We start from the raw sequence: 17,790 nt of genomic DNA, 5'->3' as shown, positions 1-17,790 counted from the left end.
TGGTTCTCAGTGTTCTCGACTCGTGAATAGTTTTCGACGCAATTTTTTTATGACCGTGTATACTGTAGCTATTTAGAACATCCTGCAAATTTTCAGAAAATTCCAAATAATTTACAGTACCGAAAACTAAGTTCAAACATATTGTTGCACGCATGACTAGTTTTTTTTATGCGCGTGGAAAACAACATGTTTGAACCTAGTTTTCGATACTGTAAACTATTCAAAATTTTCTGAAAATTTGCAGGATGCTCTAAATAGCTACAGTATACACGGTCATAAAAAAAAACCGCGCTGAAAACTGTTCACAAGTTGAGAAATACTGAAAGCTCCACCGGTAAGACTTATAGTGAAGCCCTATAAAAAAATTCTCCAAAATATATATTTTTATAATTCCTTAATAAAAATACATATAACAATTAGTTCATTTTTCTTTAAAAGAGGATGTTCCAAATTTGGCAATTACTCCTTTTAGAAGGGTTAATTTGCAAAGAATCTTATAAAGTTGGTAAATTCTTTTTGAAAATCATGTTGATTGTTTAAGAAAAAAGAAAGGTAGTAGTTGAACTCAAAAGTAAATTGAGAAACTTTTTCTTTATTGACTTATTATATGTTAAAACTTACAAGCTTTTTTCAGCTGAGTGAGTTATAAGAAGTTTCAGGTACTACTAATTATATGAGAAGTCTCGCTCAAAACCAGTAAAATACTCACTAATATTACTTGGGTTTTGTAGTATTTTTCTCTCACTTTGAGTTTGTACTATAAAATTCTAGTATTTTCTAGTTATTTGCCGAACTTTTTTCTAATCTAGAAAAAGAGTATAAAAGTCCAAAGTGAAGTGGGGCCAAATGGAGAGAAAATTAGCCGTTTATTGACCGTTGGGAAAAGTAATGGCACTGTATATCCACGTGCGAAGCAAGCAACGGCAATATGTGTGTGACATTACAACACGTACCAAGAATTTACTGCCTTCGTGAGAAAGGTAAATAAATAATAATTGAGAATAAAATAATTTACTGCTTTTAGTCTCTCTCAATGGACCACCACAAACAACCCTGGTCATTATCCTTTTTTTTTTAAATGATTAAAGTTAAGAAGCCTTTCTTTTTTTTTGGGAAAGGATTAAATAAAGTTAGGATTAAGAAGCCTTCAAAATAAGAATTTCTTTTTGAAAAGTTTTAAAAAAAAAAATTAATAAGAACTTTACACTTATAGTATGGTTATATGTATAATAAAGTGATATACAGTGTAGATGGATAAGTGATTGACATTTATCATTAATAATGTACTCTTTGTGCCATAATATAACAAAGAGTTTATATTTTTTGATCACATATTTTATCTCATTATTTATTTGGATAATGTATTTTAATAAATTTATTTTTAGACTCTGTGTTTTGTAAAATAGTTCAGATAAACTTAAACCCAATTTTGATGAAGACAAAATTAAATATAACAACACAGTCGTTAGACAAAATGATTTTATTTTTGTTTTAAATTGTTAATTTGGTGAATTATTTGTAATTTTAACTCGAAAAACTTTGACCAAAATCGAGTTTAGTGTTCTATTTGAACTATTTTATTAAACATAAAATGCAAAAAATTATTTATCAAACTACAGGATCTAAATAAATAATTTAACGAAACATAAAATTCAAAAAGATATATATCCAGTAACAAATAACCTCTAGTCTATCCATACACCCAATTAACATAAAGACATTTGTTTTTCTTAAAGCTTTTTCTTATGCTTTATTTGAGTAAATGAATAAAATATATATTGAAGTTTTTTTTAGTTTTAATTATGACTTTTAGTTAGTACATTTCATTTCTAATAAAACTAAAAATTTAATTGTTTTTATTAAATATAAATTTCTCCAATCTTAAAAAGCCATGTTCATCAATATCAATATAGCAATACAACAATAAAATCTTATCATTAGATTAATCATCTATCTACCAATTTTATTATTTTATTTTGTAAATTTATATTTAAGATTGTATTAAACATTTGTGATTACCTACTATAAAAAACATAAAAGATTTAATTTATAAGGTAAATTAATTTTATTGAGAATGTATATATAAATATATAGACTATAATTACAACTCTCCTTCCTCAAATATTATTTTGCACACCAACTCCTTTCCTACTAAAAAAACAGAAGTAACCAATATTTATACCAAATAGCCGTTGGGATATCTCACTAGTACTACAAAAGTAAGAAATAAATCTTACTCTTAACTTAAGGCCACAAAATGGCCAATTTTATATAAATTTAATATGTGCACTACATTATTATAATCATTATTATTATTATTATTATTATCCAAGACTTTCATGCTTTTATTCCAATCACTTTGTTGTCCCAAACCTAACATGATTAAGATAATGGATGTATGACCTTTCTTCCCCAACACTAATATACATGATAGGGTTTTGATTATTTTAAAATGGGTTAGTTTGGTTCTTACTCATGCTTTTTTTATTGATTTATTTTAGCTAATTCTTATGTGGACCTAATCTTATTTGGTTGTGAACTTTTTTTTTTCATTGTTTAGCTTTTTATGTGATGAGAGGGAAAGAAATAGTTGATGGTAGACAACTCATACCCATATAGCAAAGCATATAGGATAGGACCCCCTCAAAACACCCTCAACTCACCCATCTTCACATGTAGCCCTAGCCCTAGCCCTAGGCCTAGGGCCCACCATGCAGCCTTAGGCCCCATGCCAGCCGTTTGTGACATTGGAAACACCGAAAGGTTGCTGTTATAATCTCCAAAAATGGATAATTAAAGCTTGACACCACACCAAAAAGATATATAGAGAGAAGAGAAATGTTAAATACAAGTATACTACTTATTATAGTCTATTTTTTATGATAAGTGGATTCTACTACTAATAATTTAAAAATATATATTAAAATATAAAATATTAAATATTAAATAATATTCACATCTTATTTATGAATAAAACAAAATGCAATCAAGAGTTTTTTTTTAGCATTCCTCGCAAAAAATGGTAAAATATACTAAATAGAGGACTAAGAGCAACTCCAACAGTGGCTACCCAATAGTGGCTTAACATGTCTAAATCATCCCAAAATATAATTTTTTATTTTCTCTCTCATCCACATCACTTTTGGCAACTTTTTTCATAAAAATGCTCCAATGCTAAGCCACCTCAAAAATTGTCAACTACGGCCCTACATATTATTATTTAATATATTATTTTGTAGTTATAAATATTGTCACACTAAATTTTTTAAATCCATATATTAATATAAATAAATATTACATCAAATTTAAATTAGACGAAATTTAAAGGAGCTTATAAAATGACATAATCATAATTAATCAATCTAACATAATTAAAAAAATGATAATTAAAATGATTTCCAAATTTTGACCATATGTGCTCTACCAAGTCCGCCTGAAGATTGCGATGAATGTTTCTATCACGAATTTCAGCATTTCTTTGAAGCATTGTCGGGAAGTCAGAAATAGGTCCATGCAATACTTCAACCATTAGGGTGTCAACAGGGCCGTCATCATAATTAAAATCAAACAAATTCTCATATGCATCTCTTTCATCCTCGACAATAATGTTGTGCAATATGATGCATGCATACATAATATCTTTGAGAACATCTCTTTGCCAAAAACGTGCTGGTCCTCGTACAATAGCAAAACGAGATTGAAGTACTCCGAATGCTCGCTCAACATCTTTGCGTACCGCTTCTTGGCATCGGAAAAATAATTTTCTTTTCTCTCCTTGAGGCAGTGGGATAGTTTTAACAAATGTACCCCACTCTGGATAGATACCATCTGCTAGATAATACCCCTTGTTGTATTGTGTGCCATTTATCGTAAACTCAACTCTCGGAGCTTGCCCTTGTAAGATATCAGTGAATATTGAGGATTGATTTAACACGTTGAGATCATTATTAGATCCTGGAACACCAAAAAATGCATGCCATATCCAAAGATCTTGTGACGCAACTGCTTCGAGCATGATTGTTGGTCTGCCGTGATCACCTCACGTAAATTAACCTTTCCATGCAACTGGGCAATTTTTCCATTCCCAGTGCATACAATCAATGCTTCCCAACATGCCTGGAAAACCACGCACCTCCCCCATTTGAAGTAAGCGACGAATGTCCCCAGCATTGGGCCGTCTTAAATATTCGGTCCCAAAAATATCATTCACTCCTCGAACGAAATTGACTAGACATTCAATAGCGGTAGTTTCACCAATTCGAACATACTCATCAACATAATCGGCAGGCGCTCCATATGCCAACATTCGCATAGCAGCGGTGCACTTCTGTAATGGCGAAAGCCCCCTTCTACCGACTGCATCAAACCTCGTATGGAAATACTCTGAATGATTTTCTAGAGCTTGCACTATGCGTAGGAATACATGTCTACGCATTCTAAATCTTCTTCGAAATTGATATCTGTATACACCGGTTCATCATAAAAGTAGTCATCGAACAAACGTTGGTGTCCTTCTACATGACCTCTATCAATGTGGGCTCTCTTTCTTCCTTGTCTTGTTGAGCTACCCCCATCCATGAGTGCTTTGAAATATTGATCATCATGATCGTCAGTACACACTGCAATTATGATATCCTCTAGACTCATATTGTCGTATGGATTCGGAGAATTTGGCAAATCCATTGTTGAACTTAGAGTATATGATATTTGGGAATGAAAGATGAATGAAAGAGTAAAATGAAGGATTGAATGGAGAGTTGAGTAAAAGGAATATTGAAATTTGGTATTTATAGACATGGTAGCCGTTAAAATATAGCCGTTGAAATATAGTCGTTAAAATGTAGCCATTAAAATGTAGCCGTTAAAATATAGTCGTTGAAATATAGCCGTTAAAATGTAGCCGTTAAAATATAGCCGTTAACATAAAGGATAATTTATTTAAATAAAATAAAATACATAATAATGTGGTTGATAAAAATACATAGTAATTATAACTTCAGGATATTATTCTTAATATAAATACACAAGTTTTCATGATCTTTCTTTTGTTCAGGAGTCATATGCGACGTGTCCATGATGAGATAATCCATGTATTTTGTCATCCTATTATCTTCTGCCTCTTTCTCCTTTATCGTCGCCTCTTTCTCCTTTATCGCCACCAATTTCTCCAATGCAGATGCTTTCCGTTCACTAATTTCTATAAATCTAGCATGTGTGTCTTTTTTTTCCTTCCCTTTTCTCTTTGCTACCTTTTGGCCAGTAGGGCGCACTTCTCGTACTTCATCATCACTGATGTTTGCATTGGAAGAAGAAGTAAATGCCCCTGTATCTGACACCTTTGTTCTCTTACCACCTTTTGGTTGGTACATTGTATTCCATTTCGGCTCATCCTTTAGCAATCTCCAGCAGTCCACAAGCAGAAATTTTGAGTGCATTCTCAAGAATTTGCTCATCAGACCAACCACTGTGATGTGCTTGTTGTACTCGTTTATAACACCCATTGAAACGCGCCACCTTTTGATTCATCTTGTTCCAATGATCTTTACATTGCCTTCCAGTTCTTGCTTGCTCGCCTTTTTGGTTGGTGTTGTAGTATTCTGCAATCCGAGCCCAGAAATGTGTAGAAGTTTGGTCATTCTCCACAATGGCATCCTTAAATGTATTAAGCAATCCACTTATCAGAAGTATAGTGGCTTCCTTGCTCCATTTGACTTTACATTTATGCCTTGATTCATCTTCATTGTGTAGTACTACATTTTCCAACCCTTCAACACTATGTTCAGGTTGGGTTTCAGAGACAGATGTCGATGATGTTCTACGATTCAAATCAATACTAGACTTTTCCATACTTGGCCTATAATTTCTTGAAACCATTTCGGGTTGGTGTAGGGAAGGCATATGAAATGCATATGGTAGTGAATTTGTTGGTGTGAAGAATTGAGCTTGTTGGGGTGTCTCAATAGAGCCAAAATTTTGGTAAGGGTAAGAGGATATGGGATAATTTTGAGAATTTGGAAAACTTTGGTTAAATTGATAATATTGAAAATTTGGATTTTGAGGATTAGTAGAAGGAGTATTTTGAAAATTTTGATTGAAATGAGAATATTGAAAATTTGGATTTTGGGGATTGGTATGTGGAGAAAATGATGAATTTTGAAAATTTAGATTTTGGGAGTTGGTATTTGGAGAATTTGGAAAATTTTGAGAATTTTGAGAATCCATTGGTAAAAAAATAAATTTTGTGATATTGATAATTTGGAAGAAAAATGTATGAAATGGTGTGAAAATTGAATGAAATAGATGAGTATTTATAGAAGAATTTTTTTTAATATATTACCGTTTTTTACACCAACGGTAATATTTTCCTATATATAATATATATATATATAATTAAAAAATAAAAAATAAAGATAGGCAACGGCTCCTTCAAAATTGAAAAGTCACTTTCCACTCCAATGATAAGCCATCAACATATTCGATAGCCTGTCAGAAAACTATTTAGGAGACCATGAGCGTTGGAGATGGCCTAAGAATGAGTTAAAATAACTAATTTTTTAAAATAAAGAAAAACAATAGTAAATATGGGCTTCTAATGTATAAGCTGAACTTGAGTTATTTTTCACATTTTATTGTTTTTTTCTTTTTCTATTTTGAGTATTTTAATGAATAAAAAATAATATTTAAATGATTTAGAAAAAATATAAATAAAAAATAAAGAATGATTTATGATGTAATGTAAAATAGAAAAAATAAAATTTGAGTGACGTAATTAAAAAAAAATAGAGTTAACATCTATTGAGAAGCTTTGCTTCAAAATCTCACCATCCATTCTCCAAATCTTTCATCCACGTGTCACCATCTGGTATGCTTTTGTCAGCACAAATAACCAGCACTACACATGGAGATACATACCTGTCAAAACTGCTAAAAGTTGCCATTGAATATTTATCATGAGCTTATGTGTAATTTTAGATTGAATGCTCAATGTGATTTGGGATTTTTGAATAGGCAGTGTTAGTGGTATGCTTCAATCACTAATACAGTCCACGTGGCATTTAGGTCTATTGCTTTATCAGGAAGAATTTTTTTTTCTTTGATTGTTTGCTGAAAGATCAATTATATGATTCTATGATAAAACTTGAAACTCCAAAAAATATGGTTTTGATTGTTCAAGGTGGTTCCAAATGAAATGAACAAGCTTTGTATAAAGGTAGGTTTCTTATGTACATTACCTTGGATAAGGGAATATTATGATCTGGCAAATCTTTTGATGGTTCAGTCATGTAATTCGTTGCAATTCTCTTTCACTACTTTGAATCTTCTTATATATAAAACCACCACTTATGCACCCAAATATAACTTAGGTAGACCAAATATTTAATTTTATCCAAAATATATACTCAAATATTACACATAATAACATATTAGTACTTTTTAAAATAATGTTTAAATTTTAATAAATATAATCAGTTAGACTAAACTATCAAATTACCGTATAATATTTTTTAGTACTTTGAGTGGAATGTTGTTTTCTTCTCCACTTATTATTATTGTGGTTCTAGAAAATACACAAGTATTTTTTTGTTTTTTTAATCACTTTCAATCATATATTCACATACTATTTTTTGAAAATGATGTCTGACTTGTACAACATTTCGAAGCAAGAATATCCATCATAAGCCGGGAAAGAAAGTTTAGCCCTAAGGAAAGTTATCATTGCACTTTCATCAATAGTATCCATTAATAAAGAAACAAATATTTAGTGTTTAGGTACAACTATTTTCATTCCATGTTTGTAATAATTTTGCATATAAAGCTTTAGATTATTAAAAAAAATAAAAAACAACGCTTTAGTACTCTCATTACACTGAAAGTTCACTCTTCCTTTTTCTTTTTCCCTTGTTGTATTTAAAGCTGGGAACCAAAAACTAAACTTGATTAATCACTGTATACAACTTAAAGACCAAGTGCTTTCATAATCACTAATATGCAATAATACAAGGTTGCTTCTTTAGAGTAAGTTCTTCACCATATTTCCTAAAGCTAAGCAATATTATATATAGGATACCAACCAACCCTATAGTTATATTATACAATAAGTAAATAAGTTGTCTCCTAATTATCTTCGTCTAATTCATGACTTTGTTGAAGTTGTATATGTGGGCAGGGTCTGTCTGGATCACCTCTGCTCCACAAATTCCTAAGGTCACCTCTCTTCTTCCCCAATGTCAGGAAGGTTCCTGCATCGATATGTGAATTCGGGCACAGTTTATATAAGAGTTATAGCAAGTTATTTGGAACTCCGCAGCCATGGCAAAAAAACAGAAAAGATAGAGAAATATTACCGAGTGTGAAAGGGACGATGTAAAGCAGTGCGGGTTGGCCGTGCCCATCCATTAAATTTAGTGCCAGATAAGTTATGAGAAGACCTGTAACGGGTTTGAAATGATAAGTATTTTTGAGTTACTTAAGAAAGCTAGGAAAGGGGGCAACAAAGTAGTGTGGAAATGGAAATGTGAACAAGTAGCTGAGAACCAGAGGTGCTAAGTAGACAAGTACATCAAGTTCCAGTGAAATTTAATAATAAAGAGTGCAGTGTGTTTGTTTCTCACCTAATCCATAAGCGAGCATCGCCCACAAGAAGTAACCGGCTCTGAGAGTCCTATTTGACAGCCAATCATACCTGCAATTATATAATTGTAATTGACATTGATCAAAATTCAAATATAAGAGATTCCACAAAAGCATAACCACTGTAAAGGCCGGATAATAGAAGATATAGAAGATTCTGGTATTCTCTCTCTCTCTCTCTATAAATATATATATATATATTAAACTAGGCTCCCTATCTAACCTTGCAATATTTGGAGACCAAGAATCAATAACAATTGTTAAGTAAGTACCCAAGAGGGACTAGAACCTCAGACCTTGTGGGAGCAAACCACATGCCTAATCATTTGAGCTTAACCCTCTAGAGTTTCCTCTCTCTCTGTGTAAACAAGGGCAACAAAAGGAAGAGATTTCGGGATTTTAGATTATCTAGAGCTAGAATGGCTTTTGCAGAGGCAATCTAAATGTAGTCTTCAAGCCAAATATAATAGAAGAAAGGTAACTAGCACATTTGGTCTCTTGACTATTTAAGTCGTAAAAATTTGGCCTCTGATTTTTCAAGTTTGGCACATTTGGTCTATTGACTTTTTAAGTTGTTTGGTCTCTAAAGAAAATTACAGTTGTGGTTAATTTGATCCATTAATTATGATGTGGCAAATTCGGAGACCAAATTGTCATAACTTAAATAATCAAGGAACTACATAAGCAAAATTTGAAAAATCAAGGACTACATATGCCAAAATTCTATGTTGTCAATTAGTTTCTAGTAAGTAATAAAGGAATGCAGAGCTTAAACCTGAGTGAAAATGCTACTAGCAGTCCTGGTAGTAAGATATCACCAAATCCAATGATACTGTAACCACCCCATGGATCGAACATTCTTGGAATTTTTAGTAGCATTGGAATACCATCCTCCCCACTTTTGTCGCCACGAGCCACCTAAAATAGAGCAATAAACGAATCTTCAGCGTTTCAAACCCAAAATTTCAAGTGAATACTTATAATGGAAGCTAATCACTGTAGAGTAAAAGTTACAAGGAATACTAACCACGATCATCACGCTTTCGTGGAACATTATTTTGGAAAGAAAAACCCAAAATATATCGTACAAGAAGGCACAACTGAGAAGAACTGTACCGACCTGATTGACAAACAGCTTCACATCAGTTGTCAGATCATCACAAAATGTGGCATCACTAAAGAGATATCAGCATGGAGATATGGAGTCTAGACAATCTTTTAAAACAAATCCCTATTCCTTTCTCACTAGATGAGAATATTTACAATAAACCACTCCTAGAATGCACGAGTAAGGGGTCAACAACACTTCAATTTCAATGATATCAAAGAGGATACTTTAAGCCTTTGATCATAGACATCATTAAAATAAAGTAATTTCCCCAAAGGACAATGATTCAGAGAACTTAAAAATATGATCATTACTAACCAGTAAACCTGATAGCTTTGACTCTTTACCTTGAGATTAGGTATATGGACAATTTGAAGAACTGTGATAATCAGTGCAATTCCCTGATTGAAAAAAAAAATCGAATGTTAGCAAGCTTTAGTCATGCCATGTAACCCACTTAAATAATTAGGATGAAGTTCTTAATTAGAAAATCTCTCTTACAAGGATATCTTGACCTATCCAAGCAAAGGAGACATTGCGATAAACTCCCCAAAGGACAGAAAATACTATGCAGAATGGAGAAACAGCCAAAGTCAGGTATGAAACAGCTCCAAGGATAGGTACTTTAATGTACGATTCTGCAGTGCGTCTGAACCACCTGAAGAAGCATACATAGATAAGATTTAGCCAGGATCTTGAAACATAAAGCGAAGTCTCCAAACCATATGGAAGGCAATTAACTGACAGCCACCTTTAAGATCAGTGACGAAATACAATACCGTTTACAATTATATGATTGGAATGAGAAGCCACATATTTGTTTAATGTAGAATTATGTAACATGCACGCCATATCTAGCAAGTACTTAGATGCTTTTTTTGTTTAATCAGCCAATTTAAGATTATGGATGTAGCTGAATATCATGTAATGAAGTGGAGAGTCATCATTACACTCTGAAAAGCCATATCTTAGTAAGAAAAAAGCTGTACCTAGATAACAAAGCAACCAAGCAAGTTTGCAAACCCTACATAAAAAGAAACTAGAAGAGGTTAGAATTGATCCAAGAACAAGAAGTATATTTGTACCTATGTAAAAAACAATAAGCCCAAGCTATTAATATCTATTTTATATAGATTCCAAACAGTAATACCAATTTTGGAAATATTCAACACTTCTCTTTTAATGTGTGACACCAAATAGACCAGAAGATATAAAAAGTATCTTGCATTTAGTACAACAAGAACTAGAAACAGGGAAATTTATACCTCTGCACCCCCAATGCAAAATAGGACAACCAAAAGGTCAATGAGCAAGGCCGACATTAGCTTGTAGAGAATAACTAAAAAGCACGATGCAATTAAAACAAACAGAACGGCTGACGTTGTGCTGATGTCTACTACACCACCTAAGCCCATGACTTTCTCGCTTGGAATTTCATCAACAGCGTCCTATACGAACAGGATAAATTTACAAATCAATAATAGTAACAACCAAAGACCTGGAAAAAAAAATGTATAAATGCTTACGATGCAAGTAGGTGTGTCTGTATTTTAAACAACTATATGTATGAATATATAAGTTCGTGTGCATGAAGCTAGGCCTATTTACTTCAGATCTGGGAGAGAGTGACCTTTAATAGCTTGTCATGTTCAATAGCTTCTTCTCTGGCACTCCATGCAGACCAATAAGATGCACATAAGATGGTACCAACAGCCATCAACCATAGAAATACTTCAGCAATATCGACTACTGGGCGCAGTGGAGAGTACAGCTGCACGAACACTGCTTGGGCGCAACAATTAGGAAAATTTCAATAAGGATTTAAAGTGAGGATGATATAACCACATAGCAAAACTTGAACCCCCAAACAAAGTTTCTCCACTTAATTTTTAGTTTCATCTTTTCAATCATGTTCAAGTCAATATAAACATTGATTGATCAAATTCAATATAATAGAATATACATGCAGACTGCACCAAATGAAGTCCTACCTACATATATTTACACATTGAAAGAAATTAAAGTCTAAGGTTAGTGTCCAATTCTAAACAGAAAAGAAAAAGGTCCCAACCTACATTCAAATACGATTTGAAAAACAAACTCTATTTCTTTACAATCTCCAATGATAACAGAAGCATTACCTGACGAACTGTTAAGCAGCATTCTTTCTAAGCTCAAGCCAGCATCCCGTGGTAGCATAACAGCCGGTATGTGTATATTTAGATCAGTTTCATCTGGCTCACAGACCATCTTGTAAAGTTCTGTCAAAAAAAGAGAAAAAGTTTGACATGAAAATATAGCAAAATATAGCTGAACGCTAATAAAATAAATAAATACACACAAATAGATTCTAAATACCTTTCTGATTGTTTATAATGAGGACAGCTGAAGCACCAGCAGCTTCTGCATGATTCGCCTTAGCTGTGAATCTGCATTTACCTCGATCCACCATGATGACATCTCCAGCAAGCTAATAAGTTCAAATTACGCATGATTAAAAGTTAATAACAGATAACATATTTGCTTCACATTGTGGGATCCTTGACAAATGCTTATAGTATACAGGTTAGTTGAAAAACCTTATTCTTAGGTGCACTACAACAATCGCGGGGGTCTGCGAGAGTAAGGCGAGTTTGATTTGCATTCTTCTCTTTTGACACAATGGTCCTGCCAAATCTAGCACCAACACCAACAAATTCACTAGCCTCTACACCATTAACCCAAGTTTGCACTTTTACCTTAGAAAACAGAAATGGCGAACGATCAGATAGAAGAAATCACAAAATTTGCACAACTCCCATAAGCATTAATCTACCCCCAATATTTCTAAAATCAGATAGCAACATCCAGTTCAACATGATTCCTACTGAACTGAAAAGCCATACTCCAAAGTCCCAATCTAAATAAAAGCTGGTTGGAAAGCAGAACATATGTACTAAAAGAGAAAGATTAAATAACAATTACTCCTTGTGTCAAAATCTCTTACTAGCACAATGCATAAAACAGCTGACCATTTTCTCCAAACTATGATTATGATAATGGATTTACTGCACCTATCAAGTAATCAAAGTAAAAAAATCTTTACTAATTCAAATGGATATTTACTTCATTGAAAATTAAAAGGGGTTTAGGAAATAAAAAAAACTAATTAAAATTTACATGGAATATGTGGAATCTACTGAAACACCCTACTCTACAAAGATTAGGCCTTATCAATCTAAAATTTAAAACCCTAAATAACTAAAGGAAACAAAAATCACCAAGCCAAATCCCACTCCAAATGAAAACCAAGAAAAGAAAAAAGAACTTCTTATGCCCAACTTCTATGTACACCAACCGTTCCAACTACCAAAACGATCATGGAATACTGATATATTCATATAACCACCACCACCACCATCATCAGTTTCTTCCACAACTAAGCAACTACGAAATAAATAAAAAAACCCATTACTCAAATTGAACAAAATGATGAAAATTAAGCAAAACCCAGCTCTCAAAACACCCAAACCAGAAACAGGCAAGCAGAAAAAACAACATTTAACATACCAAAACGAAGTTGTTCTCACAACCAGGCTTCTTGGGAGCATTTTCGTCATCGTGCACAATATCCCCAGCTGTAACAGAACAAGCACTATAGACCAATAAAATCACAGCTGATAGAATAACAAAGCTCCAAACCCTCTGCAAATCCATGAATTCCAGAGCTCATCCACTAGATTTCAGCAACACCCGGCTGGGTTTTCTCTCTCTGCTGCATCACAATCTTCTCTCTCCATATTTATATATAAAGCAGGGGTCTTGTTCTTCACAGTGAAACCCAAAACTTCATGATTGGACAAGACGAAAGTAAATTATTAAAATATTTTTAATAAATTTATAAATAAATAATATAAGACGGTGGATCTATCTGTCTATCTAGTTTTACTGAAATACAATACTAAAACGCTGTCGTATTAGTATACCCTTCTTTTGTTTTTAATTATTCTATAAAGTTTTTGTTTTATTTTTTTAATTACTATTAATAATAACCGGGTTTACCGGTAATAAGTAATTAAATATGTCCGTACGATAAAGGCCGAGAGAACAAATAAATACTAAAAAAATATAGTATTGTCTGTGGAACTATTTTTGTTTTTTTTCAAAGTTTTTCTTTTTTAAATTTGCATTTTTGGATTTTTTTAGAGAACATTTTTTGGATTATATACTCTTAATTTTTTTTTAAATCAAGGTAATTAAATTATATAAAATAAAGTATATTCCATTAAATATACTTTCTAATGCTTCAAATTTAAGAAATAATTTTTTTTCATTATTACTATAAGTCTTGCTACTACAATACCCATCATTAATAATTTAATAATCTACTGACAGAGATTTATAAAACATTTTTTTTAAGTTTATTGGCGTGATAAATACCTAAGTTTATATTTTTTGTTGTACTTAAATACCTAACTTTTTTTTTACGGCATAAATATCTACCATAACAACCGTTACTTTTGTAAATACCAAATTTTTTTATTTGAGTATTAGTAGCATATATACATTAGTTTATATAATTGTTGCACTTAAAAGCTAGGTATTTAAGTACAACATTTATATAAACATATGTATTTATACCGCCAATATACTTATTTAAAAAGTTTTGCATTTGCTACTTAAGGAGATAACAAGTAACGGTTGCAACAAAAAATAAATGTGAGGAATTTATGCTATTAAAAAAATAAATTAGGTACTTAAGTGCAACACATCTATAAACTTAAGTATTTATGTCGTTAATATCTTTTTTTTATAACAAAATAATGAATAAATAATAGATATTATAATTTTAATTACCTAAGTTTACTTTTAACAATGAAAATAGATTATGAATTTTATACAAATTTTGATTTTTTTTCTTAATAATTTTTCTCGATGTTGAATATATTCAAAACAAGAAAGATTCGTGTATGTTTGTATTTGATTTAATAAAGAAAGTGACTTTTGTATTATATTATTCTATAATATAATGTTTGATTGGTTGAATAAATATTACAACAATTTATTACTAGAGAATTATCATTTAATAAGTGGGGAATATTATATTATTTTATTTTGTATCATTTTGATTGTATTTATTTTATTTGATATATATATATTTAATATTTAGTTGAGACTAATTTGGAATGTATATTTATAATTAGTAACATAAAATATTAAATTAGAAAATATATTATTTACTATTAATAAATGTTATTTTTATGTAAAAATATGTGGAGCGAAAGTAGTTTTTTTATATTTTTAGGATATCAATGAGATATGTTTTGAAAATACATAAAAACATATTTATTTATTAAGATGTTGAATTGTTTTTGGTTATGATTATTTAGACCTTGATTAGAATCTTTAAAGTTGCACGATGGATTGATTAAAGAGAAAAAGGAACTATTTCATATCTATGCTTGAAAGGAGATCGAAGTAGAAGAAGATATAGTGGATAGACATATATATTTCTATTTTATATATTTTTTTAAAAGATTAAATATTGAATATTTTTATTAAAAAATGCAATTATTTGCCATTTGATTCTACAATTGGATGAGTCTATCTTTAGAAATATGGTTGCACTTTTATTTTTTGACTAAACCATATGGTTGCACTTTGATATATAAAGAATATGATAAATATATATATTAAATTATTAGTTTTTATTTTATTTTTTGTTTATTAAATTTTTTCGCATTACAAATATACCCCTTGAAGAATTCTAATTGTTGGAACCTTTTCTCTTACGTTCGTAAGAAAAATAAACAAAACTATAATGTGACATTCTCATGAGTTATTAATTTTTTACACCAAAACTATTGAGCCATTCTACTTGTTTTGTTTATTTAGATGGTAAATATCATAAAAATGTATTTACAATAATTAAATTTCTTCAAAAGTACATTTTTCCATGATCCCACATTCTAAATTTATTTTCATATCACAATTCACAAGTCATATTAAAATACTAAGTTACTATTAGATTGGTTGAAACAATTATCTCCATTAATTTTTAATTATTTTAAAATTATTTTTGCAAACAAAATATTTTAAAAATTAATATTCCCAACATTTTTTTTATATTTAGTAATGGTTGATTTAAATTTTAAATCTCTATGTAAAAATAAATCATAATAAAAAAAATAAAAAGTTTCATTAATATCTACATTTTAAAGAAAAGTAAAATGATTTATTTTTATTTTTATTTTATTTTTTAAAATGGTCCTTCAAGAAATGATTATTTTCTGACAAGTCATCGACCTGAAATTTTTCATACTTAAACTAACTACAACCATAAAATATATTTTGGTATTGAACCAACATTTAAAATTACACTATTTTTAGCACTATTTTTTTCAATTCCAATCATAATACTAAAATTACACTAAAAATATATATTTTCTATTATTATATTATTTTACTAATGAAATAAGATATTCTCTTCATTATTATATTATTTTACTAAATCAAAATTTAATAAAATTATTATTAATTATTTTATATTGGGTGTGTTTGATTTTAACTTTGTAATATATGTTTAAATTTGATTTTTTTTTTAATTTTGTTTGATGTTTTTTTAATCAATTTGCATGTTAATTTTCATTTTCTTATAAATATTTATTAAATTTTTAAAAAAATATACAAATATTTAATAATGATATATTAAAATTTTTAATACGAATTATTAATTGCATATTTGGTTTACAATTAAATTACAATATAAACTAACTAAACTTGCACCACAAATAATATAATTTATAAAATATTAATATAAAAATTAAAAAGGAAAAAAAAAAGTCTTGTCCCACCATATAGCTGTAGCATATCACCAAAATGCAGCAAAAATTACCGTGCGGTTGAAAGAGAAATGATGTGAATTTCACATCAAAAAGTCGTTTGATCGTTCGGTTGGTTTTGGCCTTACTGTTTTTTGGAACAAGCCAAAACAGGGTTTGGTGCACTATCTTAGACTTTGTCCCAAATAACATTACTACACTTTAAAAACCAACATTTTCCAAATTCAAAATAATAAAAAATCTTGGTCATGTCACTCATAAGATAATGTTGTTGATTTTTTCCACATATTAAACCAAAATCATTAAATGTGAATGTGATACAAACTAAAGTATACCTAATTAATGATTTACATTAAATCTAAGTAGCTCAAAAACTATACTTATTAAACTACCATGTCACAATGATGCAAACAATGATGTAAACTTCAAAATATAAAGAAAAAGAAAGTAGAAAAAAAAAAATCTATTTAATGCTCTATTCTTATTTTTATTTATTTTATTATTATAATAATGGATTCTCTTCATTTAAAGATTGCAATTCATTTTCAAACATTTTTTATTAATAATATCTCTCTTTTCTCACTTCTCAATCTCTTCTCACTCCTCACTACTCCTTATTTTATATTTGAAATTAAGAAAAGAAATTAAAAAATATATAATATCTTTATTTAAATAATAAAAAAAATAGAGAAATCGGTATAATTTACAAATTTATGTAAAAAAAAAATACAAATAATGAAGTTTTTGAGATGTATTTAAAAATAAATAAAGTAAGAAAGTCACTGGAGTGGTCTCAAAATTATCAAAATTATAATTACATGCCCATCTGTTAAAAGGTAAAAGTAAAATTGAGATAATATATGTAGGGAATTCTCTCATAGGACTATATTTTAAGCCCTACCGGTATGACTCTCATTGTTTTCAACCCGTGAATAGTTTTTGGCGTGATTTTTTTTTTGACTGTGTATATTGTAGCTATTTAGGGCATCCTGCAGATTTTCAGAAAATTCCGAATAGTTTACAATACCGAAAACTAGGTTCAAATATATTGTTGCACGCGTGACTAATTTTTTTTATGCGCGTGAAAAACAACATGTTTGAACCTAGTTTTTGATACTGTAAACTATTCGGAATTTTCTGAAAATTTGCATGATGCTCTAATAAATAGCTACAATATACACGGTTATAAAAAAAGTCGCACCGAAAACAGTTCACGAATCGAAAAACACT

At 30.3% G+C, this 17,790-nt stretch overlaps 1 protein-coding gene and 1 pseudogene across 1 annotated transcript; both read right to left on the bottom strand.

The window, feature by feature from the left end:
- Positions 1–3,273: 3,273 nt before the first annotated feature.
- On the bottom strand, positions 3,274–4,683 carry LOC133780102 (uncharacterized; annotated as a pseudogene).
- Positions 4,684–7,862: 3,179 nt separating this feature from the next.
- LOC133778430 (signal peptide peptidase-like 2) lies at positions 7,863–13,576 on the bottom strand. The gene is made up of 14 exons (XM_062218356.1): positions 13,289–13,576; positions 12,319–12,477; positions 12,098–12,209; positions 11,881–12,000; positions 11,370–11,521; positions 11,005–11,187; positions 10,729–10,763; positions 10,241–10,397; positions 10,087–10,140; positions 9,659–9,751; positions 9,407–9,549; positions 8,613–8,683; positions 8,346–8,429; positions 7,863–8,240 (listed from the first exon to the last, which is right to left on the bottom strand). The coding sequence occupies exons 1-14, from the start codon at positions 13,433–13,435 to the stop codon at positions 8,116–8,118; spliced, it is 1,635 nt and encodes a 544-aa protein (XP_062074340.1). The 5' UTR covers positions 13,436–13,576; the 3' UTR covers positions 7,863–8,115.
- Positions 13,577–17,790: the final 4,214 nt, after the last annotated feature.

This window comes from Humulus lupulus, chromosome 5 (genome assembly GCF_963169125.1).
Source record: "Humulus lupulus chromosome 5, drHumLupu1.1, whole genome shotgun sequence".
NCBI classification, from domain to species: domain Eukaryota; kingdom Viridiplantae; phylum Streptophyta; class Magnoliopsida; order Rosales; family Cannabaceae; genus Humulus; species Humulus lupulus.
Note: the sequence above shows the minus strand (reverse complement) of the source record. Positions and strands in the feature narration are given on the sequence as shown.